We start from the raw sequence: 26,972 nt of genomic DNA, 5'->3' as shown, positions 1-26,972 counted from the left end.
TGGGACTATGAATATACGTCGAGATAACCCGGGTTGTCGACATTACCGAGGTCGACATATCAGAGATTTTGCAAATCATTTATTAATAATATAAAGTGAATACTGCCGGGACCGCGGGAGGATGTCGACATATCCCAGGTTGTCGACATATCCGATGTCGAGATACCGAAGTTTACCTGTAGTTACCTTTCTCCTGTCTGGAGCCTGTTGTTTCCTTGCTACCTCACCACTCTCTGGGTCTGCTACCATTCCTTTCTCTGTTACTTCCTGTTTAATTGCCGTCTCATTCTGTGGGGGACCTTGTTTTTCTGTGGAAGTATACTGTTCTTTCCTTGGATATAGTGTATTGTTTCTATATCTGCAACAATCCTTTCCTCTTTGTTAACTTGTTTCCATGCATTCCCCGGATCTGCCTCATATTTTACTTCTTGGAGAGCTTGGTTCTTTGTATTGGATCTTAAAAATCTTTTGTAGAATTGGGTCATTTTTTGTGATCGTTTCTCTAATGGAGTATACATTTAAGTTTGTTAAGAGCAATGTTTCTGATCTAGGATGGAGGCACAAATGCGGCTGAAGATTTTCATTGGAGTATAATCGGAATCCTATTTCAATTATTGAGCTCGAAAATATTCTCAGATCCTGAGAAGGCATTCCTCGGCACTTATTCTTGGAATATTAAAACTTAAAGCTGAAATAAATCTCCAACATATACCGTTGTTGCCCAAAAGCAAGAGAGATAGGATGGTCCGGATCAAGGAAATAATTAATCAACTCATAAAGTAAGTTCTAATTTGTCCCCCATTTATCACTATCATCATACAGACTAATTAACAAAATATGAGTGCTTCCGTATTATTCTACCCCTATATTGTTACCACTCACGTTGGCCTTTCTTTGTCTTTGAAGAACATTTAAAAAATAAGATGAGATATTTTTGCCTCATTTTTAATTTTTTATATATATATATTTATTTATTATTTAAAAGTCTATATGATCATTAAAACTAAGAAAGTACTTTTTGTATAATAAAAATTCTTGCACAATTCTCTTATTCTATTTACCTTTTAAAATACATTATTTACAGTGATTAATTATATCAAAGGTGAATGGCAAAGGGTAATAACTTCTCTCAGTAGAATACAAATTAATAGAGCCTTTGCCAGGACCAGAACACTTGACCAAATGGTCCAAATATTCAAAAATCTAATAAAGATATCCTTATTTAAAACTTTTACTCTGTTTACCTCCGATATGTCCAGGAGCAGAGAAGATTTTCAAAGAAATAAATAAATGCATTTCCAATACAGATTCAACACAGTCCAACACTAATACCAGAACCCATGACCCAGGGACACGAATTTCCCCAATATGGAAGAGGTACCCTCGTCATCATAACTATGCACTCAGTTGAAGTTTTTCAAAGAATTAACACATTTTCACTATATTATCAATAACCCCCTCAAGAAACACCAGAACCCCTTACCCTGAGATCACAAGTTGTAAAAATTTTATAAGAAGCACCCTCATAATTATGCGCTTTGTTTATCTGCTCAGTACTTAGAAGCAGACAGGATATTTTAATAGAATTAATGCATTTTCACTATATCATCAATAGAGCCCCACCCTTACACCAGAACATCTGACCCAAGGGGCCATGTAACTCCCAATTCTAGAAGAGAAACCCTTATACACTTAGTTTCTTTGCTTTATAACTAAGAGCAAAAAAGAATGTTTTCAAAGAAATTAGTCTTTTTCGCTGTATACTGTGAAATCAGTAATTTTCATGCATGGGGGGAGTTGATTTTCGTTGTTCTCGAGGTATGAAGAGATTCACGAAATCATGTCCATCATGAAATGTAAAATGTCATATTCATAACTGCTCAACGATTCTTCATCCATGAAATCAAATCCCCACGAACCCATATTTTTTTCTCAAACCACGAAAATTTGACTCAACGAAAATATGTGATTTTACAGTAACAATAGAGCTCCCCTTTCACAAGAACCCTGGGGCCAGGAATTTCACAATTTTGGAAGAGACATCCTTGCTTATCATAACCATTCACTTAGTTTGTTTAAATAATACCCAGGAAAAGATTTTCAAACAATTAATGCATTTTCAATATATAATCAATAGAGCCCCATCCAAACACCAGAATCCCTGACCCATGGCCATGAAATTCAAAATTTTGGAAGAGCTAGGCCCTCTTGCTCATAACTATTTACCTAATTAGTTCGTTGGTAAATACCTAGAAGCAGAGAAGAAGATTTTCAAACAATTCATGCATTTTTACTATATAATCAAAAGAGCCCCACCCTAACACCAGAACCCGTGACCCTGAGGCCATGAAATTCACAATTTTGGAAAATACACCCTTGCTCATTATAACCATGTGCTTAGCTGGTTTGTTAAATACCCAGGAGCAGAGAAGAAGACTTCAAAGAAATAATGCAACTTTCACTATATGATCTATATAGCCCGGCCCACCCTAGCACCAGAACCCGTGACACTGGGTCATGAATTTCACAACTTTGGAAGAGGACTCAACGCTTATTACAATCATGACAAAAGTTTGACCGCATGCTTGATGCCCAAGAGTAAAGAAGGAGATTTTTAAAGATTGCATTAAATTTGGTGGTTTTAGCCCCATCCCTCAGGTTCCAGGGGGGCAGGGACCATGAAATTCACAATTTTGTTCCACTTCACTCATAGATACTTTATGCAAAAATTGGTTGAAATGGGTTCAGCGGTTCCAGAGAAGAAGCTGAACATGGTCAAATGTTAACGGACGACGCACGTCGCACGACGACGGACAAAAACAGATCGCAATAGGTCACTCGAATGACTCAGGTGACCTAAATAAAAATCTTTTATATTTCTATTACATTAGATAAAATATTAAAGAAAAAATAAAAATATTTAATTTTTAAAAAAATATTACAGAGTTGTCAAATTGTTATCTCAGTCGTAAGATGTTTTGTCCCCAGAACTCCTCATTTTCTCAGCAGCCAATCCATCCTTTTGGAATAAGCCTATAATTGATGGTGTCCTGTAGATGTTTAATTGGGTTTTGGAATTTTTAAATTCACCATGGGGGCTAATTTGGCGTCGAAACGGAATTTTAATTTTCACCCTGGGATCCAATATAGAAGGTTTTAAAAAAAAAAACATGAATTTTTCTATGAAATCTTCACAGAACTCCTCTTACATTTCATGTAGTAGCCAAACCATCTTTTGGCGAATGATTGTGGTGTCCTGTAGATGCGCAAAAAGTTTCGGAATTTTCAATTTTCTTAGGGAAGGGGAGACACTGGCAAAAAAAAAAGCAAAAAAAAAAAAAAAAACATTTTTCTTCATAATTCATGTTTCCAGGAATTCTCTTTCATTTTACACAGAATACAAATCATCTTTTGGAATATTATTGGTGGTGTCTTGTAGATGTAAATGTACAAGAGGGATTCGGAATTCTTATTTCAATCCAATATAGGGTCGAAAATTTTAAGCTCCTTTTTAAACAGAACTTATGCTTCATTAAATTCTTTATCATACTAGTACTGAATTTATTATATGAGTTATTAACGTAAGAGGCTCATTGGCCACATGCTCACCTAGGCATTTTATGCTTTTAAAATGGGATACTGTTTAAAATTATGCCAATTATAGAATAAATATTGCGACTTCATCAATGGTTACCAAGAAGAGTATATTTAGAGACAACACTGTGTGTATTACTGTCTTATGTCGGCATCTATGTACAGAGTCACAGTAGTTTTTAGTCACACTGGGTCATGCAAGGATCGGGGGGGGAGGGTTCGCCCCCCCCCGGAATTTGCGGAGTTATTAAATGTACCTAGTAACTAAAGTAGTGTCAACAAATTTCTTTTGGGGGGGGGGACTTGGGTGGAATTCTCCCTTTGGAAAACATCTTGGATCCGCGCCTGAGAGTTGTCAATTTTTATTATACCTTTCAAAAGAAAGTACGGGTGTAATACTCCGGTCGTCAGTCACACTATCTTCTTTTTCAAACTTCTCATATTTTAAGCAGTAACCAATTCATTTTTACTTCTTATCTTAAATATGATTGGTGGTATCCTGAAGATGTGCAATAAGGTATCGTCAATTAGACAGATATATCGACAAACTTTTTATCATTTCACAATATATATCTATATATATCCTAGTAATTAAACTTTAAATTAAAAAAAATACTACATACTGCGACAATCACATCTGTTTCATATTTGGATTTTTCGGACTTGTATGACGTTTATGCCTAACTGACAAACGGGACGATATCAGCTTTACTACCGTCAACCTCATTTTTTTGTAGTAGCATAGTATTGTAGTAACTTTATCACCTGAGTATGTGTTTATGTCTTCCAAGTGATTCGATTTGCAAAAGCATGCTCTGAGTACGACCAATTTTTAAACCGAAGCAGGCTACTGACATTTAAGTTGATGTAACAGGGCTTTCAACAATCTCATTTAAAGTCAGCATTTTGCAAATTCTATGGTCTTAATAATAACTTGCATATGCAACCTATCCTTGGATCATTAATAGGCCATTGTTTTATATATTTTTGACTGTGGGTTACTCCATTTCAGAGATTATATTGAAAATCCTGATTGTTTTTCTTATATTTCGACCAATCACATTAAATCTTTCGGTTCCAAACAACCTTTGACACTTGCATTGAGGTGTTAACTGCTTACTTTCTATGTCAACTTATGAAAGCTCTAATTTGATTGGTACCTCTCAATAAGAGAAACTGGCCCGACAAAAATCGAAAGAAGCCTGTCATGATGTCTACATGATTCCACTCCACGAATGGAATCATGTAGAATCCCTGACATTGCGAGGATGCAGGATGTTTAGATTAACATTAAACTACATCATGACCCCTTGGGGCTAAGATGGGACCACAAAATTGGGTAAGAATTTTTCATGTGAATTATGTTGGAATTTTTATTCTTTATACTACAACACTCAGTATAATTCTACAAGACTTTAAGAAACACTTGTCAGAGAGAGGCGACTCTGATACTGAAATAGACCCTATCATCGCAAGCATAAGTGAAGCAGACAGAAAGGAGATCTTTAATAAAAGCAACAAACAATTGAAACTCCAAAATAAATTAGTTATGGTTACAAAATACAATCCTAGAATCAAGGGATTAAAAAAACGCATCTTAAAATATTGGAACGAAATGAAAACAGACATAAGATGCAAAGAAATATTTACATCAGATCCAATTATAGCTTATAGCAAGGACAAAAGCATAGGCGATATAATTATTAGATCATGTTTACTACAAGACTAATATTGCTAAGGTGGACCCCTGAAGAGGCAGGCCTTAGGGCAAGTACCCGTTAAAAACCGCCGAAACACTCTTTACTATATTAATATATATATACAAGTATGTACTAAAAAGGAAACAATGTCGAAAAGTTTGGTTTAGAGTGTCGGGTCCTAATTACTTTAATGGACGAGTTTGGCAGATTGATGTCCTTTTTTTCACACCATGAACACTGAGCTAAAATGGCTCAGGTGAGTGTTTTGACCAGTGGGCCTCTTAAGTAAATTGCTGGACACGAACAAGTAACTCCTGATGACATGAATATAGTTAACAATCAGGACTTTAAATCACATATTTTAAAAAGGCCACAAGTAATAGGGAACCACGAACATTCAACTTGCATCAAAATTTCATAAATATTATGAATTCCGTCAAAGATAAAGCCAGGTGATGGGCCAAACATGAAAAAAAAGACCTTGGCACTTTGTCTGAATGGATTAAAAGTATCAGATGGATGTTGAAATCTTGCATTAAATGGCTGAAAGGTTAAATGAAAGCCACATATCATTTTGCCTAAGATAATTCAGTAGTGAAAAAAGAATTAGATAGATTACATGATCAGTATGTATGATCCCTGCTGGCAAAGGATGTAACAACATTGTCTTTGTTAGTAAGGCTCATTATTTAATTGTATTTTAGAGGAACTTGGATTTAATTCTGCAAGTGGTTATCAAACTCATACTCATAGTTCCCTCTCTAAGGGAGGAAATTCTTCAAAATCATATGTCAGTTTTAAATAATTTTTATTCCTTTCAATCAAATTGAATTCAATTTACCATACCTAAACATAAAAATCCCTACAATCAAATTAAATTCAATTTACCATACCTAAACATAAAAATCCCTACAATCAAATTAAATTCAATTTACCATACCTAAACATAAAATTCCTTACAAACATAGATACATAGCAGGTTCCAGTAAATGTTCTTCCAAGCCTCTTTCTTTACCCCTCACCAAAATATTTACAGCAGGGAAGGAGACACTTCAGGAGTACTGTACAGCAACATATTGAGAAGCTGTGTTTATCAAATATGGATCCTTAAAACTTGTTCATTATCATCATACTTTGTTTAAGACATTCACCCCATATTTGCTTTGATTAATTCCCCTTTCAGCACGGTGTGGCGGAAAACCGTGAAAAATTGAAAAGGTCGTAATTTCATCAAAAATCATTGAAGCGGAACGAAATGCAAACTTGAACTGTAACTCATCAAGATACACTCACATACCCAAAATCAGCTCAATAACTGCAAGTGTTTAGAAAAAAAGTGCGGAAAACCAAGTGGAACAGACTGACAGAGGTACAGACAGACAGACAGACGGACGGACAGACTCAGAGGAAACCTATAGTCCCCTCCGGTTTCAATGGTAGGGGACTAATAAAAGGAGGATGGATTTTAAATGTTTTTTCAGAAACTCATCATGGTCATTGTTCCTTTGATGGCAGATTTAGAGAAGCACATCAAACTATCTTTTCCCTTTATGCTGACCAATTTAAACTTTTATGTTGCACTGCATTAAATCAAAACATGAGATATATACATTGTTTTATACTCTTCTTTTCTAAATATCAAAAGAAATGTATTCCAAGCCTAAATCATTTCTTTTTTTTCCTGACTGACGTATAAATTCCACTGTACAACTGTAGCTAGACCAAATAATAAAATATTTATTCTACAAATGTCAACAACTGAACAGACTTTTCCATTGATTTTTATTGGAAAATACATCTTTGTACAAAAATCTGTACTACAGTATAATGGTACAATAATGAACTATAAAAGTGGAAGGAAGAAAATACTCTCAGTTTCTTTGAGCCAATAAAGCTGGAATAGTATTATTTTGATGTATTCTGTTTTAAATGAGATGATAAAAAATGAAAGAACAAAATTCAAAACATTATCAATGAAATAAATCAAGTATGTAGGGCACTCAGGCAATATACACCTCCAACAATACACTTCTTCCTGCTTTTTTTCCTACAACATCTGTAAGAAAATCTCCAGTATTTCTTTATATACCGGTACTTGATCTGTCTTTCTTGTCTACATTGTAGTGTGACTAACTACAGACTACCAAAAATCATGCTTTTCATCCTCTAGTAGTTACTGGTTAAGTGTATAAGGGTGAGTCCTCAAAGATAGACAGACATACAACAGATGACGTATTCCTGCATGTCTGACATGCACTGAAGGGCAAGATTCCTGGATCATAAACCTGATCAAAATCTAAAAGGTAATCTGTAGCCGCAGATACTAAACAATGCATTAACTTCTGCAATATTGTCAGGTGATAATATAACCTTTCTCTAAGTTCACTGAAGGATCCATTATCTTATATCAATGTTAAGAGAATTCTTTTCATGCACAGATTACAGTATGCTATTCTCATGATAATGTTAGTTTGAGGTTAACAAGAAGTACATTATCTCTGTTTTACAAAACTTTAAACCTCCTCTCTCTTTCTCTTCTGTACACATACAAAGCATAAGCTACACAGATCTGACTAGAAATTAAGCATGCCCCTGTCTTTGATTGTCTTGAACTGGTCCGGAATCTCCATGAGTGCATGAAGAGCAAACGCCGCCTGTGGATTCCTGGATGTTGTCATAATCTTATGGAAATCTACAAACTGAAAGTTGTCAAATTTCCTTCGTGGTAAACGGTCATCAAAATCCTCCATGATATCCCATGGTCCATCACCCACTCCAACCATAACTATCGACAATGGCCAACTGGAGGCTTCGACTATAGCATTGATGGTATCTCTCTCATTGGTGACCTGTCCATCAGCAACAATGACTAGAATGTGATACTGAAAGAGAACCATTCACACATAAAAAATCTCAAAAGCTGATTCATATTGTATGAAACTTAATACAGTAATAAACGAAGCACTGGGGAAGTGGATTTACTTTGCTACATAATTTGTTTTATGCATACATCTGTACAAGCAATTCATAAAAGTATATTTAGCAAATTTGCAATATACTTTCTTCTTATGACCATCAGATATGATCGCTGAAGTATTAAATACATAATTATATCTTTAATTGATTTTAATTAAACAGTCATCACAGAATAAGCAATGTAAAATACAATTCAATACCATATGATACAAGTTTAGTAAAATTTCAATAGTAAAGAATATCAAATTAATATTTTTAATTATAGGGACCATAAAAATTTGTTATAAAAATGTAAATTATGTTATTCATAACCTCTAAGCAGCTGCCTCTAGGGGGCACAAAATCAACTTGCTATATCTGTGAAGAAGTCATTTCATCAGAGTTTGTTATAACCATAAAAGTTTATAAAGAATTATGAAGAATGTTGCAGGGGACTCCAAAAAACTTCCCAATATCTGTAAAATCACTATAGCTGTGTTTGTACAAATTGACTTTTACTATATACCGGTATGTATATATATATATGATTATAGATACAATAAACAGAAGATGGTACAATGTATCTTGCTTTTCTTGTATAAAATTTATATAAGATTTTGTTTTCCTCTTTACCATATACTGATGTACCAGCAAATTTAGAAGAGACCTAAGAATAACATTGTTTAAGTATGACATGAATGTGTATCACCTACCGATCGCTCATGTTTTACAATTTCTATGGCTTTGTAGATAAGGGGAGCAAAGTTGGTTCCTCCACTAAGCCGAATGTTTGGTGTTATCTGGTTGTACATCTCCAGGACATCATGGAAACCATAACAAAAACCCTATTTAAATCAAACCTAAAGGTCAGTTGGGGTTCTTAAATGAATAAATTACTCTTAAAAAATAGAGACAGTGTAAATGCATGGGATCTTATCAAGTTAAAAGGGATCATATTGAAACATTCCACTTTGAAAATTACTACTTTTATTAGTGCTTTTGATAGTAAATGTACTGACAATTTTAATATTACTGCCAAGTAGAAAACAATTCTATTTCATTTGTTCTATTTAAAAAATCCCACTAACCTCTGCTCTAAATGGGAATACAGCTTTATCCCTGGTTGAAGCATCACCAAATCCAAATGCTGGAATTTTACCATCATCATCAAATGATTCCAGTGTCTCACCAAGGATACAAATCACCTGAAGATAATTTAATATAAAACTTTATATTTTCATATCATTTACATCAACATGCAGTTTTCTTTTAAAAATTAGAAGAGTCCTATATTCTTTACACTCTAATGATAAAGTGACCTGTATTTGGCAAAAATTAAAATCATGAAAGCTATTGAGAGAAAATGCAGTGAAAAGGAAGAAGCAACAGGAAACAAGAGGCCCATGGGCCACATCGCTCACCTGAGTAACTTTGGCCATGCTGTTCATTACCAGACTTCCCCCATTGTAATACCTATTGTGGCCCCGCCCTACCCCCAGGGGCCATGATTTGAACAATTTAGAATCTACACTACCCCAGGATGCTTCCACATAAGTTTCAGTTTTTCTGGTCCAGTGGTTCTTGAGAAGATTTTTAAAGATTTTTCCTGTATATTTCAATGTGAAACTTGGGATTCCCTATTGTGCCCCCTCCCCCCCCCCCCATCCCCGGGGTCATGATTTGAACAATTTAGAGTGTACACTACTTGAGGATGCTTCCACATAAGTTTCAGCTTTTCTGGCTCAGTAGCTCTTGCCTATATATTTCAATGTAAAACTTGTATTCCCTATTGTGGCCCCGCCCTACCCCCAGAGGTCATGATTTTTACAAATTAGAATCTACACTATCCCAGGATGCTTCCACATAAGTTTCAGCTTTTCTGGCTCAGTGGTTCTTAAGAAGAAGATTTTTCAAGATTTTTCCTATATATTTCAATGTAAAACTTGGATTCCCTATTGTGGCCCCGCCCTACCCCCGGGGGTCATGATTTTAACAATTTAGAATCTACACTACCCCAGGATGCTTCCACATAAGTTTCAGTTTTTCTGGCTCAGTGGTTCTTCAGAAGAAGATTTTTAAAGATTTCTCCTATATATTTCAATGTAAAACTTGTATTTCCTATTGTGGCCCCGCCCTACCCCCGGAGGTCATGATTTTAACAAATTAGAATCTACACTACCCCAGGATGCTTCCACATAAGTTTCAGCTTTTCTGGCCCAGTGGTTCTTGAGAAGAAGATTTTTCAAGATTTTTCCTATATATTTCAATGTAAAACTTGGATTCCCTATTGTGGCCCCGCCCTACCCCCGGGGGTCATGATTTTAACAATTTAGAATCTACACTATCCCAGGATGCTTCCATATAAGTTTCAGCTTTTCTGGCCCAGTGGTTCTTGAGAAGAAGATTTTTCAAGATTTTTCCTATATATTTCAATGTAAAACTTGGATTCCCTATTGTAGCCCCGCCCTACCCCCGGGGGTCATGATTTTAACAATTTAGAATCTACACTATCCCAGGATGCTTCCATATAAGTTTCAGCTTTTCTGGCCCAGTGGTTCTTGAGAAGAAGATTTTTTTATGACCCCACCCTATTTTTGTCTTTTCTTGATTATCTCCCCTTCTAAGGGGACTTGGCCCTTTATTTTAACAATTTAAACTCCCCTTCCCCCAAGGATACTTTGTACCAAGTTTGGTTAAAATTGGCCCAGTGGTTCTTGAGAAGAAGTTGAAAATGTGAAAAGTTTACAGACGGACGGACGGACAGACGGACAGACGGACGGACGACGGACAACGGGTGATCAGAAAAGCTCACTTGAGCTTTCAGCTCAGGTGAGCTAAAAAGTACTCCTAAGCTAACAAGTGACCCTCTGCTCAGAGAGATAATGCTAGCTAAATGACAAGTGCCCCTAAGGCTTTCTGCTGCTCAGAGACATAACTCTTGAGCTTAAGGAGAAGCACTCTTCTACTAGGGAAGATAACTTTAGCTAAAGAAGAGGAATCTCCCTTGCAGAATTGTCGTTCGTTCCTCTCTCAGATACCTCTGCAATGAGCTCAAGTGAAGAATTTTGAAATAGTGTAAAAGAACATGATATTCCAAGGATTATTTCAAATTAATAGTTCTATAGCTACTTAATAAATATCTAACTTAAAAGACAAACATTAGTGCAGGCATTTAATATTATGATAATGAATTAAAACAAACACGCTATTTCTTGTGCTTATCACTGTGATAAACACGAGCCAACAAGAGGTGAATGTATGAACCAATGATAGAGAGTGAAGAAGAAGCACTTCTCCACAAAGAAAGATAACTCTAGCTTAAAAAGAAGTGCCCCTCCACTAAGGAAGGTAACTTTAGCTTAAAAAGAAGTGCCCCTCTGCTAAGAAGGATAACACTAGCTTAGGAAGAAGTGTCCCCCTGCTAAGAGAGATAACGCTAGCTTAAGGAGAAGTGCCCCTCTGGTAGGAGAGATAACTAGCTTAAGGACATACGCAACATAGTTTGAACTTTATAGTCTTTTTCCCTGGAGGTAAAAAGTTCCAATACTTAAAGGAACTGTGTGCTACATTTTTATGTCTATATATACTGTTGTACTCGTCTTCTAAAACAAGTTTGGATAAACAAAACATCTAGAATATATGTTTAGTAATTTTTGTGTATTTTTCTTTGATTTATATAAGAATTTTCATCAACTGATATCTTTTCAAAACCCCTGGTAATGCATGCTGATTTTTTGTCCACAAACATCTGATGGCACTATAATCTTAAATTAAGAATATCTTGAAAAATTATTAGTAGGTAAGGTACGTTGCTTATGTCCTTAAGGAGAAGTGCCCCTCTGGTAGGAGAGTTAACTCTAGCTTAAGGAGGAATGCCCCTCTGCAAGAAGAGATAACTCTAGCTTAAGGAGAAGAGACCCTCTGCTAAGAGAGATATTTCTAGCTTAAGGAGAAGAGAAAGACAACTCTAACTTCAGGAAAAAGGTCCCTCTGCTAAGAGAGATAACTCTACCTTTAGCAAAAAAGCCCCTTAGCTAAAAGAGATAAACTGATGAATCAGTGTGTTTCTTTTACAAAAGCTTTCATCTCAAACAATTATTTTCCCTCAAAGTAAACTAAATTTGCTTAAATTTCTTTTTTTGTCCATTCTAACTTTTGTTAGATAATTGTCATAATTTCAAAAATCTGGATTTTAATGAGCAGAGGGTCAATGTCCTAAAAGCCATGAAATGTGATGCAAACTACACATTCTCTTCCACTACTCAAGCAATGGTCAAAATATTGCCACATCTGACAAGTTTACTTAATATATTGCTATTTATTTAACTTTTTTTTACTGATCTCATTTTCAGTTTTATAAATCTGATCTTAAAACAAAGCAGCAGACCAAACCCAAATTAAAGAATATCAAAATGAAGCTTTAATATTGTAAATCAGCACTACCTGTTGGTATGGATTAAGAAACATCTTGCCAATAGAATGGAGGGACTGTCCCCCAAAGGTTCTCTGACCCTGAACAGAATTACTGGTAGTATAATCTATACCTGTCAAGTACACAAAGGTCACAAAATTTAGAATTACTGAAATGGTAGAGGTGACCCATTTGACAAGCAACCTTGCATGCATTTGAAATACATGTACAAGTATATTACACTGGGAAACAAATTCTTGAAATACTCCTAGACACTACTAGAGAGAATTTTTACTATCTCAGAGGGGGTGTGTTCTCTTCATTATACATGTACAACTATTTACATTTTAGTTTTAAGGATCTGCTAAAGTAGTACATACATCAGTACATGTATAGGTATAGATTGCAGATTTTCATAAAAATTACTTCAAGTCCCTGCCTTATGAAACCTTTTAGATGATCAGTACCCCATATTTTTATTTACATCTGACTACCATTTGACTGTTTGCATCACACTGACTATCAGAACCTAAGTTTTAATGCTATCTGGCTTGCCTACCCTCTGATAGGGGTTAGGTTCCCTGGGATCTAAGCAGTGAAGACTTTTCCCTCCAAATGTCTTAGTCCCCTGGTACATATTACTTGATGTAAAGTCCATTCCTACAAAAGGTTCTTATAACTTTTAACTTGGTCAATTACAATATCTTTAATCTGCACTTAACATTTTTGAACAATGCATATATAACACTGTACATGTATTTCAAATACAGCACAACAAAACAATAAATGGAAAAATATCTATGAAATGTTATACCAGATAAATTAGCTTAATGTAATATTATCATTATACACTACTGGATTTACTGTTTTTGATTATACAAACATAACAATTAAAATATTAATCTGTTAATTCCGAAGACTTACCAAATATCAGACCACAACTCTCTAGCCCAGCCTTTCTAACTGCTGCAGTGACATCCTCTAATGAGGTAAACCTGTCCACAAAACTAGAATAATTACTGCCTCCAAACATGCTGAACAGGCTGTTACTCTTCATCTTACTCAGATCGGGGTACAGTTTGTTCTCCGAGGAAGGGGACGAAGAGGAAGCAGATTTTGATGAAGATCCGCCACAACAATACCAGATGAAGAAACCAATCACAAAGAATATGATAATGCTGATGACCTCCATGTTTATAATCTCAAAATAAATCAAGCTGCAAAACAAACAATGAAACATGAATATCCCAACCAGATCATGGCAAACTACATAATTCATAAAATACAAACAAGCCAAGGTCTGAATAATCGTCATCAAACTTTTAATGTTCTGTTTTCATCTCTAGCCTTTTAAATACTAGTAAATAAATCTGGGGAAAAGATTGAAAGTTTCTTCCCTACTGATTATCTCAACAAATACTTGGATGTAACAAATAAATATCAGGTCCTGCAAAATCTCTCGATTTAGCTATATAGCTTGATATAGCTATATATAATATAGCTTGATATACCTATATAACTTTATTAAGCTATTCAAAATAGATTGATAAAGCTATTTATATGCAGTTTTTCACAGAAATGTTTCTTGTAAGAAATAGACAAAAAGTTGCAAGTTTTTTACTAATCATATATGTACTATGGGCTATAATAACACATTTAAGAAAAAAAGTTTCAAAAAATAGCTAAATCACGCTATGAGTGAATAACTTAATAAAGCTATATAGCTAAATCAAGCTATATAGTTAAATTAAGAGCTGATTATAGATCATTTGGTCTTCAAAAACCTGAAATAACCACAGGCACTTGTTTCGGTAATAAATTTTTAACCCATAGTATAATAATAACACAAGGTATCTAACTCCGAATTACACGGAGTACCCCCCTCTCCCAGAATCGCACTAATTTAAACTTTCAGAGGAAATACACTGACAAACTGTTTATACCTATGTTTTCTACGATAATTTATGTACACAACCATATATGACATGCTTGTCTTTATTTTCTTTAGTCTCCGTAAACAGCGTCAAAAATTTGCTCGTCGAGTGGAAAAGTCGAATTCAACCATGAAATGGTATGTGCTAATCCCGCACAGAGAACAAAATTAAAAAATGAGTTGGTTTACAAATTCAATTCCAGTGTTTAAATATTGCATGAGTAAATAAAACTTGTTTACGTCTGTTTTTCCCTGAAAACATTACCATGTTTATCCAATGTAATTTTAGAAACAGATTTTTAGCCAATCAAAATCTCTGTGCGGGATTAGCACATACCATTTCATGGTTGAATTCGACTTTTCCACTCGACGAGCAGAGTTTTGACGCTGTTTACGGAGACTAAAGAAAATAAAGACAAGCATGCCATATATGGTTGTGTACATAAATTATCGTAGAAAACATAGGTATAAACAGTTTGTCAGTGTATTTCCTCTGAAAGTGTAAATGAGTGCGATTCTGGGAGAGGGGGTACTCCGTGTAATTCGGAGTTAGATACCTTGTGTTATTATTATACTATGGGTTAAAAATTTATTACCGAAACAAGTGCCTGTGGAAATAACCCACTAACCATGCTAACAGATGAATATAAAATAGTGATTATGAAAGTGATGAAAGGAAATATATTAACCATCATAAAATCACGATTAAATAAAAAATAAAATTTAAAAAATTAGAAAATCACAAGAATACTGTGTTTGGATAGTGCTAGTAGTTTACCTACCTTCTGACCTTTGATCAATATTGATACCCGAAGTTCTACAACGAATGACAGTTATGTTAAATTAACCTACCGAGAATGTTGTGTTTTGTATATAAATAAGAAAAGTATTACATCATGAATTTAGCAATTATTGTAATGTACACGTCAGCTTTACTGACTAAATGCTTGCCTAGTGTTTTCGTTATAACATCATAATCATTTTAGCGCTTCAGAATGAAGTAGAGCAAATACGATATATTAAAACACCGAAACGACTTAGATGGTGTTTATTAACTTCCGGGAGAAACAACGCGTTTGATGATTGTTTTGCCCATAGTGCCAGTGGTAACACTTTGCAACCCAACGCAAAAATGATTGGTGCAATTGGAGGCGACTCTGAAGTCAAAAACAGAGAATTAATGTACAGACTGATGATCAGGTACCTCAGACATTCGTGCAAATTGTGACGACCAAAAATTAAGGGGGGAGGGGGGTGTTATTCAGTAAATTACAATGTTAGGAAAAGTTCGATGTGTTCTATTGAAAGAAGACAACCGAGGAATATCTGATTATAATATACAGTTATTCAATGTCTAATCAGGTAATAGATCCTAATGTATTTTCAAGGTGAGCATGGTGAGAAGAACAGCTCATTGTGATTTGTTGTTGGAAGCAACCATGCAAGCAGAATATTCATGTATTGTCTCATTAGGCATGTGATAACTGTATTATTACCTGATACTAGTTTTATAGACAAAAATGAGAAGAATAATAAATGTATATATTAAAAAGGGCTCATGTGTGGAGTAAGATGACACTGCGATGATATTAAACAGAAGTCCGTATGTGTCACATTTTGACAATGATACTCATTACTGAAATTAGGATGACATCATAATTCAATATATCACCAGTCAGAAAAAAGCCAAAATAAATGAAACAAACTATATATGGTACGCACTGTAATACTCTAAAATAAAACAGTCAAGAATCATCTAATAATAAAAATTATATGATGTGGCAGCTTCATATCATAACTTAATGTATTCTCCTTTTGGCAAAAAAATGTCTAGAATTAATATTGTTGTCTTGTCTTGGGGCCATAAAACTTAGACGAGCTCACTTTTGAGCTCAGTCTCACTTTCTCACTTCATGTATAAATTCCTTTGATAAAAGTGAGACTGAGATCAAAAGTTAGCTCGTCTGAGTTTTATGGCCCTCGAGTCTGGAGTAGGAATCATTTTCTTTTCTGCATTCTGTTTAAAAAGACCATAATGAGCAAATTGTATTCATCTTGGCTGAGATACAGTTGCCTTCACCTTCAATCCAAACATCAACCCGAGTCAAATCTCAGTTGAGGTTAAATGTGTCAGACAGTTTTCAGAGTCTTTTTTTTTTAAAACGTATGTTAATTCAGTTAAACATTGTCATGTTTTCTGATGAATATTTTGTTAAAACAGTCAGTTATTTTATGATGGACATCAGCAGTTAGCAGTTCAACTCTCCAACCTTGTCAAAGCACACCCTGCCTGTCCACCCTCAGACAGATTGTTCAAAGTTGTCAAATTAGGATTAGATTCTGAAGAAGGTAAGAGCAAAGATATTACCGGTAAATTAAAATGGTATCAGATATCAGAATAGAGGTATGATTAGGGTAGGAATTCATGTTTTTTTTGATAACTTAATGTGTCTAATAAGTTCTTTTTTTTTTGGGGGGGGGGGGGGGGGGTTTACACCATCCATACCTTATGTGCTTGTGCTTCAGGCTGTAACCTTAGAATCCTTATTAGAAGGAATTTAAACTGCACATAGCCCTCAGAGTTGTCAGTCACATGACTTAAAGTCATATCTCAACAGTCACTGAATAGTCGAAATGAAGCAATTCTTGCTTAGTTAATGATTAAGATTCATTTAACCCCAGATATGTTGTTAATCATTAAGGTTTACAACATATCACATGCTCAGTTTATTATGGAATAAAGTCATTATATTCAGCATTAAGATATATTTGCTGTATGTAATATTTTCTCTCCTTGTGTTTCAGAACTTTCTGGAAATAAGAGAATAGGAGAACAAAATATTGCTCCTGGTTCAGGAATTGACTTGGAGTATGAAACAGATGGTAATGTTTCAGCAATTGTAACAGATTTTGCATGTATATCAATAATTTTTCTATGACCCCCATTTGATGAAGGGAGGTATTTTTTTTTTCAGATATATTTTTTAAGTGCATGAGAACAACATTTATAGTTTGCATAAAATAAGTTCACAGTTTTAAAAATAGATTGGACTGCATGAAAGTAATACAAAATTACCTAAAATATATATTGTTGAAAAAAAACTAATTTCACTATTTTCTGATTTTTAGTGCAGTCCATCTCACCAGAGGGAGCTCTGTATGAGACCTGTTATGTCACAGCACACAAAGGACCTTGTCGAGCAGGGGCCTTCCACTCCTCAGGAAAACTCATAGCCACAGGGTCAGAAGATGCCTCCATCAAGGTTAGCTATCAATATAATAATCAATAATACTTCTTCCATTATTAACAAAAAATTATAAAATGTTCTTATATGATAAAAGGACTTCTGTTACCTTTAATATTCACAATTGGTGTCTTTTAAATCATGAATTAAAGCTGAAAATGATTTGTAAAAAGAAGAGAGTTATCTTGTCCGCCATATCAGTTTTCTCAAGGCTGTTGTTTTCCAACCTCTATATAAGCCTCAGCTTTGTTCATGGTTCAATGTATTTAGCTTCATGGATTCTACCTGTGCACACATCTCCATCATTGTCATTGTGATATACTTTGGCGCAACAAAAATGACTTTTGTATGCCTCTGCCATGTCAAGAAAAAGTTACCAAAAGATATTCCATATCAACTGCACAGGCCAATGCACTACAAAGTGAAATGAACACAAATGCATCTGTAACGAAATAAAACGTAAACAAAAATGACATTGTGAGATATACATGTACTAGATGTCACAGGGACCAGCTGAAAGCAATCAGGTGTAACGAATGCAAAGGGTTATATACCACAGTGCTGATATAGGTGATAGAAAAACTAATGTGGCATATGCCTATTTATGAGTCATATTCAGCTTTATCTATGTAAAAGAAATATATTACTATGTATTTTATAAAATTCAGATCTTAGATGTTGACAGAATGTTGGCCAAGAGTGCAACTCCAGCAGAAATAATTGCCATGGAAACACCACAACAAGCCATGGAGAACCACCCAGTCATCAGAACTCTTTATGACCATGTAGATGTAAGAAACAAATGTGTCTGACACAGAACAACCATCAGTCTCTCAGCTAAAATCAAAACTGTCATTTACTTATTTCTACAGAATTTGGAATTTTTAAAGAAAACCATGCTAGGTCTTTTTGTCCATCTCTTATTGTCTGTATATATTCAGAGAATTTTTTTGACAGTCTTTATTATCCTTTCAGGAAGTCACATGTTTAGATTTTCACCCCACACATTCAATTTTGGCCTCTGGCAGCACAGACTTCAGCGTTAGATTCTTTGAGTATTCCAAACCCTCCGTTAAGAAAGCTTACAAAAGTATACAGGAAGCAGCAGCCATTAGATCTCTGTCATTTCATCCGTCAGGGGACTACATCCTGGTGGGAGCAGACCATCCTACAGGTCAGTACTCAATGACAAGATTACCCAAAGGAGTAGTCCAGAGAAAGGTTACCCACAGATTAACCAGGTCAGTAGTCTAAATCAAGGTTACCCAGATATTAACCAGGTCAGTAGTCTAAATCAAGGTTACCCAGATATTAACCAGGTCAGTAGTCTAAATCAAGGTTACCCACAGATGAACCAAGTCAATAGTCCACAGCAAGGTTACCCAAAGATTAACCAGATATTACAGATATAATTTATTCATTTGGTTTAATACAGTGTTTTTTTTTTCTCAGTTTAGTTTTCGGTGGAAAAGATCATTAAACTCTGCAAATTCAAAAGGGTTTTTTAACAAAGTTTTGCAATTTTTTTTTTGCAGTTAGGTTGTATGATGTGAACACCTTCCAGTGCTTTGTTGGCAGAAACCCCAACACTCATCACACATTGCCTATCACCACAGTAAGTATAACATATATCACACAGTAAGTATAACATATATCACACATTGCCTTTCACCACAATAAGTATAACATATATCACACAGTAAGTATAACATATATCACACAGTAAGTATAACATATATCACACATTGCCTATCACTGCAGTAAGCATAAAAATGTTAAATTAAATAAACTGCCATGTACATGTGTTGCTCAATTAGATGTCTCCTTTTTAGCTCACCTGAGCCAAAGGCTCAAGTGAGCTTTTCTGATTAAAGAGTGTCTGGCGTCCGTCTGTAGTCTGTAAACTTTTCACATTTTCGACTTCTTCTCAAGAACCACTGGCCAATTTCAACCAAACTTGCCACGAAGCATCCTTGGGTGAAGGGGATTCATATTTGTTCACAGGAAGTGCCGCACCCTGTTTCAAGGGGAGATATTTAAGAATTCGTGAAAATTTGGTGGCATCTTTTAAAAAACCTTCTCAAGAACCACTGGGCAAGAAAAGATGAAACTTATTTGAAAGCTTCATTACATACTCTAGATTCCAATTTGTTCATATCATAACCCCCGGGGGTAGAGCGAGGCCACAAGAGGGGGTCAAAGTTTTACATAGGAATATATAAGAAATGTCTTTAAAAATCTTCTTCTCGAGAACAGCAAAGCCATGATTAGTCATATTATTACAGAAGTATCCTCAGGTAGTGTAGAATATAGTTTTACCAGTTATGACCCCTGGGGGTAGGGCAGGGCCACAACGGGGGGGGGGGGGGGGGGGGTCAAAGTTTACCATAGGAATATATAGGAAATATCTTTAAAAATCTTCTTCTCAAGAACAGCTTAGCCATCATTAGACATATTAATACAGAAGTATCTTCAGGTAGTGTAGATTCAAGTTTGTTCAAATCATGACCCCTGGGGGTAGGTGGGGCCACAACAGTGGGTCAAGGTTTACATATAGGTGTAATGGTTAAGGGGCATTTGAGTAAAATGCATTGAAGAACTCAAATAATGGAATGACCTAACAACCCTTGGAATGGACTAGCCAAATCAAAGGGTATATAAGGCAAAGCTTTGGGAATGTCAGGCATTCAGAAGGTAGCTGTAGAAGTTGGATGATGAATCAGCAATAAAGAAGTTAAGATATTCCATCCCAAATAGCAACAGATTCAATGAAATTGAATACATAACAGATGTGTAGGTGTTGAATACTCAGTATATTTAGACATAATTCCCATTTATTACCATTAGCATGTAAGTGTGGGATGTGTCCTAATTTATGACCTTGAATTTTGGTAACAGTTAATTCCCTCTGTTTTAATTAATTAAAAAAAAAATCAATTTTAAGAAACTTATCTGATTAAAAAAAAAATCGTTTTCAATTGTCATTCTATTTCTAATGTTTTAATGCATTTTTCCACTACAGTATTTATTGATATTCTTATTACTAGAATTTTTATTTTTTAAAAAAATGCTTGTCCCCATAGACTTCAATGCAATCTTTGTTAAGTACTTACTGCTAAGTTAATTACATTTTTGAAACTTTTTCTTGGTAAATCTTTTTCTACTGTAAAATGCTTTAAATTAATATTAAGAGTATTATGTATGTGACGGACATTTAAGGATAGAGGATGGAAAACATTAAGGGTAAGAGCAAAATAAAAGTATAAGATCTGTAAACACCAGTGGCAAGTATCCTAGGGAATTGATGTTAAGCTCTGGGTGTAGTAAATCTGAAGAAGATTGAGACAACTGGTTCTTATCTTTCAATGGGAACCTAGGGGAGAAACATGGTGCAAGTAGTACCTTACCCAGTCCTAATCTCTAGATGAGAAAATTTAAGTACTGTGTGATATACCCTCAGACAGAGCTGTCTTAATAATCATTCCAATCATTAACTCAGACAGAGTAAAAGGAAAACCTATATATCCCTTGTAAGGACCCCCATAATACCATTACATAGGAAATATCTTTGAAATCTTCTTCTCAAGAACAACTAAGCCATTATTAGTCATATTTATACAGAAGCAACCTTAGGTATTGTAGAATCAAGTTTGTTCAAATCTTTAAAATTCTTCTGTTTAAGAACAGCAAAGCCATGATTAGTAATATTGATATAGAAGCATCCTGAGGTAGTGTAAATTTAACTTTGCCCCCCCCCCCCCCCTTTTAAACTTTTCAATACTGAACTGATTTCTGCTTCTTCCTAGCCAGTGTTTAGGTGAGCGATGTGGCCCATCTTGTTCCAATGGAGATAGTTCATCTCCTGTTCATATATGTGTTTCATGATGGCAATATTCAGAAACATATGATCAACAAAAAAATAGCTTATGTACAGAAGGTCTGATATTCATAATGAATTTAAATTCCAAAATGCATCTCTGAGAAAAGATTGGACGTTATTTTAATTTCAGGTTAAATGGAGTCCCAATGCCAATTTGTATGCCACAGGTTCATTAGACGGAGACATAAAAGTTTGGGATGGAGTCAGTAATTTGGTGATCAGCACATTTAAAAAAGCTCATGATGGAGAAGAAGTGTGTTCCGTCACCTTCTCCAGGAACTCAAAGGTCAGCTGAGATCAAAAATAAGGACCGCAGAAAATTCATCTGAAAAGTATCAAGCACTAAATAAATCATACTCATTATGATAAATTGATAAAACATTAACTTTAGACTCCTATAGTTTACATTTTAGTTTAGGCTGGAACAAAGGAAAGGTCTTTTTAAAGTTTTTCATAGTTTAAAACCCAGTAACAATGTTAATTTGTTAAAAAAATTATTTTTTAACCATTGCTTATAGCATCATTTGATTTGTTTCAGTATATTTTGTCAGCTGGGAAGGACTCGCTGGTCAAACTATGGGAGTTGTCCACCAACAGGTGCTTGATTGTGTACACTGGGGCAGGGATGACAGGGAAGATGGAGCACGGGGCGCAGGCCGTGTTCAACCACACCGAGGACTACAGTTAGTACAGTCTGACAGGCAATACTGTCCATATATCATGTCATACTTACATAATGAAATTCTCAACAATGTTGTAACAGAAAATGCCACCATTTTATTAGCTCATGAAACAGAGGTGCTGTAGATATTGAGGCACAACACTTAGTAGATAGAACAACCTTACTAGTGGATTCTAAACTCAACAAGTGATACTGAATATCGTATTCTGTTCCTATTAATTACTTCACCTATTTTATTGCAGATATGAACTGAAACATGTTTTAAATAAGGCAGATTTTTAGGTCACCTGAGTCACTCAGGTGACCTACTGCTATCTGTTTTTGTCTGTTGTTGTCCATTGTGCATTAACATTTGAACATTTTCAGCTTATTCTATGGAAATGATAAACCAATTTCAATTTTGGCATATAGCATCAATGAGTGAAGGGGAACAAAAATTTAAAATTTCATGGTCCCCGAGGGGTGGTGCTAAAAACCATCAAAATGAGTGCAATATTTACAAATCTTCTTCTTTACTCCTGAGCACCAAGCAGCCAAACTCTTGGCATGATTGTAACAAGCATTGATCCCTCTACCAAAATTATGAAATCCATGGCCCCAGAGTGAGAGTCTGGAGTTAAGGTGAAAATGTATAAATTTTTCAAAAATCGTTTTTCCCCCCATATACTCAGCAGAGAAACCAAGCACATAGATATGATGAGCAAGGGTGCATCTTCCAAAATTGTGAAATTCATTGGCCCATGGTCAGGGATTCTGGTGTCAGAGAGGGGATCTATTGATCATATATTCTTAATTCTTTGAAAATCTTCTCTGCTCCTGAGCATAAAACATATAAATTTAGTGCATGGTTATGATGAGCAAGGGTGCCTTTTCCAAAATTATGTAATCCATACCCCTGGGTCAGGGTTCTGGAGTTAGGATGGTGCTTCATTTATCATATAGTGAAAAAGCAGTAATTCTTTAAAAATTTCTGCTCCTGGGTATTAGACAAGACAAACTAAATGCATTGATATAATGAGCAAGGGTATGTTTTCCAAAATTGTGAAATTCATTGCCCATGGGTCAGGGGTTCTGGAGTTAGGGTGGGGCTCTATTATGATCATACAGTGAAAATGCAACAATTTGTTAAAAATCTTCTTCTCTGCTCCTGTATTTAGCAAGCAAACTAAATATGTGGATATGATGAGCAGGGTGCCACTTCCAAAATTTCTTTGAAAATTCTTTGAAAATCTTCTCTGCTCCTGGGTATTTAGCAGATAATCTAAGTGAGTGATGAAATGTAGATTGCACTAGCATACACGAGCACATTTCTGAGTCTTTGCTTATTACTAGACTAACTATTTTGGTGACCTCCGATGACCCTATTTCTCTTGTTTTTGAGTTTCAGTTTATTTCACATTATTATTTTCCATTCCATAAATCGTTTACAGGGTTGTATTATACTCTTGTTTTTCTTTGTAATTATTACAATTTGTAAATTTGTTTCTAATGCAGTTTTCTTCCCTGACGAGAATACTACTTCTTTGTGTTGTTGGGACTCGAGAAATGCAGAACGACAGAGACTTCTAGCCTTAGGTTAGCACAAGCTTTAATTATTGAAAGTTTAAATTTAATAATAATGAGTTCATTGATTAACACTGAGTTCAGACAGTGATATAGTTAAGTAAATATTAAAGGTTTGCTAATGAAAATAAGGTATTTTGATAATATTGACAAAGTCATTGTTCACCATAGGTCATAATGGAGCTGTGAGGTACATTGGACACTCCCCCACTGGTCCTGCCTTCATCACTTGTAGTGAGGATTTCCGAGCCAGGTTCTGGTACAGGAAGGCCGACACTGATTGACAGTCATTCATTCTCTTGTTTTCATTTTTTACATTGTTCATTAAATCTCCAACTTGTACCAGTGCTCTGGTTTTTAAAAATTATGGTCCTAACAGTGAAATGTGGCAAGCCTCCTATATAACACAATCTACTTTTGTCAAACCTCCAATATTGGTCAATCCACCTGACCAAACTAATGCGTAATGTTTCCTCTTCCTCTGCTTTGGCATTAAGAACGTTACGGATTGACTACAGCTGTATATATAGTCTCTGTGGGTCACATGGGTCACATAATCAGCAACAATTTCTAGATCACGAATTCCTAGCTGCTCCATAATTTAATTTCTAGATCACCATTGCTGTAGACCTTTTGCATCATTAAAATATGTGAAATCGTTTCATTAGAACACTTATATGATCTACTCCTCCTGAGACCCCAGCTGACATTCCTCCTTTCTGTACAGCAGTATCCATGTAATTGTTATATGACAAATAGGTCGTCATACTCTTAGCCAAAATAGCTAGAAAAATTTTCTTTTCAATGTTCAACAGTGAGATGGCACGAAACTGCTTGAGTGTCTTTGGATTTCCTCTTTCATAATGAAGCCTCTCTCCGTTTGGTGCTAACTATTAGCTGCCCCCTTCTCCACACGACAGTATTTGCTGACAAGGTCATTGTATCGACTATTAAACTTGCGATATGCTGTCTTAAAATGAGACTGTTGATATCCTTGTTTCATCAACTTTTTTTAAATAGCTTACTTAGTTTTAATAATTGTTCGTAAGTAGAGCATGCTCTTGCGTATCGAATCAACTGGAAGACATAAACCTCATATGCAGGTGATCAGGATATATTAATATAGATAAGGGAAGTTGACAATAGAAAAGTTGAAGTCATCACGTTTATCATAAAGTTTTGTTGTTAGGTTACCATTAACGTTTATTGCAAATCATAGGCTTTTTAAATCGCCACGTTTTACGGAAGAAAATACTGCTCAAATTACTGCAAATACTGCTCCTTAAACTTCAATATGCCAACAAAGGAATTGACACAGTCAATATAAGCAATATCCTTAATCACAAAAGGGTCCAGTCTTGTATTCCACCATATTTCAAGTTGAAGTTCACACCTTGTATTTCCTACAAATATAAATCGACTATTACTTCCAAACTTTTTAATTAGAAAAAATCTACAGTTCCTAGATATCGAACATCTGAAACATAATCCTCCAATGCGTTCATGTTCTTCTTCACCCTACAACAATAGTCCTGCTGGACACGTCATTACTAGTGACTTAATTATAGTTTTTTTTATAACAATAAGGACCTTAAATCACTTATTTTAAAAGGACTAAAATTTAGGGAACCCTGATCTTTCAATTGGCGTCATAATTTCATAAATATGAATTCTGTGGAAGATTACGCCAGGCAATTGGCCAGATATGAAAAAGAAGACCTTCTCACTTTGTCAGAATGGATTAAAAGTATCAGATGGATAGGCTTGGATTTAATTCTGCAAGTGGTGATCCAACTTTTACCCATAGAGAATTTTTCACTCATATGGAGAAGCCACCACTTGCCGGTAGAGGGCTACAAATTTTGACCTATACTCGGCACTCAGGGCCATTGAGCAGTGAGGGATCTTTTTCGTGCCAGCACCTACTCCTATCTCGGTTTATCTCTGTTTATACGGTCTCATCCTAAGGACCGGTCTCCACGTCCCGCAGTGGGATTCGAACCCGCGACGTAAGGATCTACTCCTTACACCGCGACTCTAGAGCAGACGCTCTGACCACTGCATGCGCCACGCGGGCGACAAATTGAATTTGAATTACCATGCTTATACTGGATTCCTTCACTTCGTAAAATCCTCACAAAGATACGGGTTCCAGTAAATGTTCTACCAAGCCTCTTTCTTTATATTTACAGCAGTGAAGGAGAAACTTCAGGAGTACTGTACAATAATATACTGGTATTCGAGAAGTGGTGTGAATAAATACTCAAAAACTCCAAGGAACTTTTAGAAAATTTGAAATCACAAAATTTTACCAAAATCAATAGCATCAAAACGTACGACTTTTCTACGACAGCTGCTTTTTCAATAAAAAAGGAACTCGTAAATTTACTTACCTTGTTATTGATCATTTGCAAAATTATTTCATTAAAGCATTCTGATTGTACACACAAGTACTCTGAAGTTGATATTAAAAAGATTGAGTTTCTGATTAACAATATCTGTGTACATAGTTTTGGGAGGTCATGTCTTCCAACAATCTGTCGGAATGCCAAGTGCGCCCCGTTATTAGCAGACTTATTTTTGTTCGAGGGTTGTCTATAAAGTTCGTGGACAATGACATTTTTGTCAACATGAATGGTCCTAGATATACTTATTGCATACCAAAATATTTGTTATGAAAATCCAAGTCAGAATAGCTTGGTTTTGATTGATTTGACTTTTTCTTGATTTTGTAAAAAAAATCGCACGGCCCAAGGTTAAAATGCCACAAACTTTGAAATAAAGTTTTCTGATTTAAATGATTATTTTCCTTTAAAAAAAGTCAGTGCTTAATAAAAATTAAATGTAACACAAATAAAACGGCTATCGTCATTTTCTGATATCTTAAGAATCGCTTACTAAACAGATAGTGAAAATATTAAGAAAATACTGCAAAGAAATATGTTTCAAAAATTAACCGAAAAAGCGACGTCGACCATTCGAACGGAACAGCTTCCAAACATAAAATTA

At 35.2% G+C, this 26,972-nt stretch overlaps 2 protein-coding genes across 2 annotated transcripts in view; one reads left to right on the top strand and one right to left on the bottom strand.

The window, feature by feature from the left end:
• Positions 1-15,533, bottom strand: part of LOC133201230 (uncharacterized) — a 29,749-nt gene extending 14,216 nt beyond the window's left edge. Inside the window, exons 1-8 of the mRNA XM_061337023.1 lie at positions 15,376-15,533; positions 13,585-13,877; positions 12,693-12,793; positions 9,338-9,454; positions 8,963-9,094; positions 7,869-8,176; positions 7,665-7,679; positions 187-331 (exon numbers count right to left, since the gene is read on the bottom strand). Of these exons, the coding sequence (XP_061193007.1) occupies positions 187-331; positions 7,665-7,679; positions 7,869-8,176; positions 8,963-9,094; positions 9,338-9,454; positions 12,693-12,793; positions 13,585-13,852 (1,086 nt within the window). The 5' untranslated portion in view covers positions 13,853-13,877; positions 15,376-15,533. The remainder of the gene's footprint in view (positions 1-186; positions 332-7,664; positions 7,680-7,868; positions 8,177-8,962; positions 9,095-9,337; positions 9,455-12,692; positions 12,794-13,584; positions 13,878-15,375) is intronic.
• Positions 15,534-15,675: 142 nt separating this feature from the next.
• Positions 15,676-24,305, top strand: LOC133201357 (cleavage stimulation factor subunit 1-like). Its single transcript, XM_061337172.1, has 11 exons — positions 15,676-15,793; positions 16,815-16,942; positions 17,399-17,476; positions 17,723-17,856; positions 18,507-18,629; positions 18,814-19,012; positions 19,374-19,453; positions 21,849-22,004; positions 22,257-22,401; positions 23,895-23,975; positions 24,135-24,305. Exons 1-11 carry the CDS (start codon positions 15,726-15,728, stop codon positions 24,245-24,247), a joined length of 1,305 nt encoding a protein of 434 aa, XP_061193156.1. The 5' UTR covers positions 15,676-15,725; the 3' UTR covers positions 24,248-24,305.
• Positions 24,306-26,972: the final 2,667 nt, after the last annotated feature.

This window comes from Saccostrea echinata, unplaced genomic scaffold, assembly GCF_033153115.1.
Source record: "Saccostrea echinata isolate AGI-Se365-2 ecotype Australia unplaced genomic scaffold, CSIRO_AGI_Sech_v1 ptg000043l, whole genome shotgun sequence".
Lineage (NCBI taxonomy): Eukaryota > Metazoa > Mollusca > Bivalvia > Ostreida > Ostreidae > Saccostrea > Saccostrea echinata.
The sequence above is the reverse complement of the archived record's forward strand: the minus strand, read 5'-3'. Positions and strand labels throughout refer to the sequence as shown.

Coding starts and splice junctions, on each gene's coding strand:
- LOC133201357 (XM_061337172.1), top strand. CDS start 15,726: ATGATTGGTGCAATTGGAGGCGACTCTGAAGTCAAAAACAGAGAATTA. Junction 15,794..16,814: donor ATGTACAGACTGATGATCAG/GTACCTCAGACA, acceptor TTGTTAAAACAG/TCAGTTATTTTATGATGGAC. Junction 16,943..17,398: donor AGGATTAGATTCTGAAGAAG/GTAAGAGCAAAG, acceptor CTTGTGTTTCAG/AACTTTCTGGAAATAAGAGA.